General features: G+C 40.6%; 1 protein-coding gene across 1 annotated transcript; it reads right to left on the bottom strand.

Moving 5' to 3' along the window:
- Positions 1-324: 324 nt before the first annotated feature.
- LOC103678421 (olfactory receptor 1020-like) lies at positions 325-1,577 on the bottom strand. The gene has a single exon (XM_008707768.2). It carries the CDS (start codon positions 1,336-1,338, stop codon positions 325-327), a length of 1,014 nt encoding a protein of 337 aa, XP_008705990.2. The 5' UTR covers positions 1,339-1,577.
- Between the last annotated feature and the right edge of the window lie 246 nt (positions 1,578-1,823).

The raw sequence follows: 1,823 nt of genomic DNA on the forward strand, positions 1-1,823 counted from the left end.
ACTTCACATCAAGAGAAGGATTGAGACGGTGCTGAGAACTAACACAAAATACCTGACACATCATGACTTTGTGAAGTGGAAAAAGAGTACTTGTGGAAAGAGAGGAAAGATGAGTTTCAGGAATTGGTATGTAGGAATTGAGGATCTGGATATAGACTCTAAAACTATGATGTTACAAATATCTTAGATGCACATAACACCAAGTACTATATGCTGGCTAACTGAACATAATAAAAAAATGAAGAAGAAAGAAAGAAAAAGAAATAAGCAGAATTTTAAAAAAAAATCTTAGAAATTTTTCATACCTGTTAGAAGATCACTGATCTAGACACTAATTTTGCCAGGGATCACATACCCTCTAGCCAGCTTCCTCAGGGCACCCTTGACCTCCTTGTTTCTCAGGCTGTATATAATGGGGTTCAACATGGGGGTCATAACACAGAAGAGCACAGAGACCAGAATATCCATGTCTAGGGAGTAACCTTCTCGGGGTCTATCATAGTTGAAGTTGGCCATTCCATAAAAGACCACAACCACGGTAAGGTGAGATGCACAGGTAGAGAAGGCCTTGCTCCTACCCTGAGCAGAGGGAATCCTAAGAATGGCAGAGATGATGAGTATGTAGGACACTCCAGTAAACAGGCAAGGGCTCAGGCCAATGGTGGCACTGGCCACATGGAGCACAGATTCATTGAGAGAGGTGTCTGAGCAGGAGAGCTTCAGGAGCAACGGAATGTCACAAAGAAAGTGGCTGATTTGGTTGGGCCCACAGAGAGTGAGTGTGGCTGCCAGCACTGTGTGTGTCACAGAATTCACCAGCCCACACAGCCAGGACCCACTCACCAAAAAAACACAGACCTTCACACTCATGAGGACTGGATATTGAAGAGGGTGGCAAATGGCTACATAGCGGTCATAAGCCATAGCAGCCAATAAGACACATTCAGTGCCAGCACATGTCACAAGGAAGAAAATCTGGGAAAGGCAGCCTTCATATGAGATGGTCTTCTTCTCCCGGAAGAAGTTCACCAGCATGACCGGGATGGTGGTGGATGTATAGCAGATGTCCAAGAAACTCAGGTTGCTGAGGAAATAATACATTGGAGTGTGGAGAGCAAGACTGATTCTAGTGGCTGTCATTATGAACATGTTCCCCAGGAGTGTTGTCAGGTAAATGATCAAGAAAACCAGGAAAAACAAACCCTGTAGTTTGGGGTGGTTGGAAAATCCCAAGAAGATGAATTCAGTGACATCTGTTTGGTTGTTCATTTCAAATGGTGTCCTAGCTGCAAAACAATGAGAAAAATAAAAGCCATAATGAGAATGTACAAAGAGCATCCCAAACTGGCATGTTAACTTGCAAGTTCGTATCAAACAATGTTGGATATAGAATGGTCTGGACTGTGGAGGGAGGTGTGTAGAAAAGTCTTCAGAGAGATCACAACTTTTGACTCAACAAATCCAGCCAGTTCAGGCCCAGGGACCTCCCACAGATTATTATGTGGCTTCTGGTGCATGAAAATAAGTGGAGATTTGATCAAAATCTATAATAAACTGATAGTTCTTATATTAAGGTAAGTTCATCCCTTTCTGGCTCTGCAAAATCTTCCTTCTAACATTGCATGTTTCACTGCATTAAATTCTTTTTTTGTAAAAATTTTATTTTTTAAGTAATAAAATTTAATTGTAAAAAATTAAGAAAATGTAGAAAGAAGTAAAGAATAGAACCACTCACAGAATCAATGCTAACATTTAGTGTATTCCATTCTAGTCTCTTTTTCTACATATGAATCTTGATCTCTACTTATAGACTTAAAATATTG

Source organism: Ursus maritimus, unplaced genomic scaffold (genome assembly GCF_017311325.1).
Source record: "Ursus maritimus isolate PB19 unplaced genomic scaffold, ASM1731132v1 scaffold_12, whole genome shotgun sequence".
Taxonomy (NCBI): domain Eukaryota; kingdom Metazoa; phylum Chordata; class Mammalia; order Carnivora; family Ursidae; genus Ursus; species Ursus maritimus.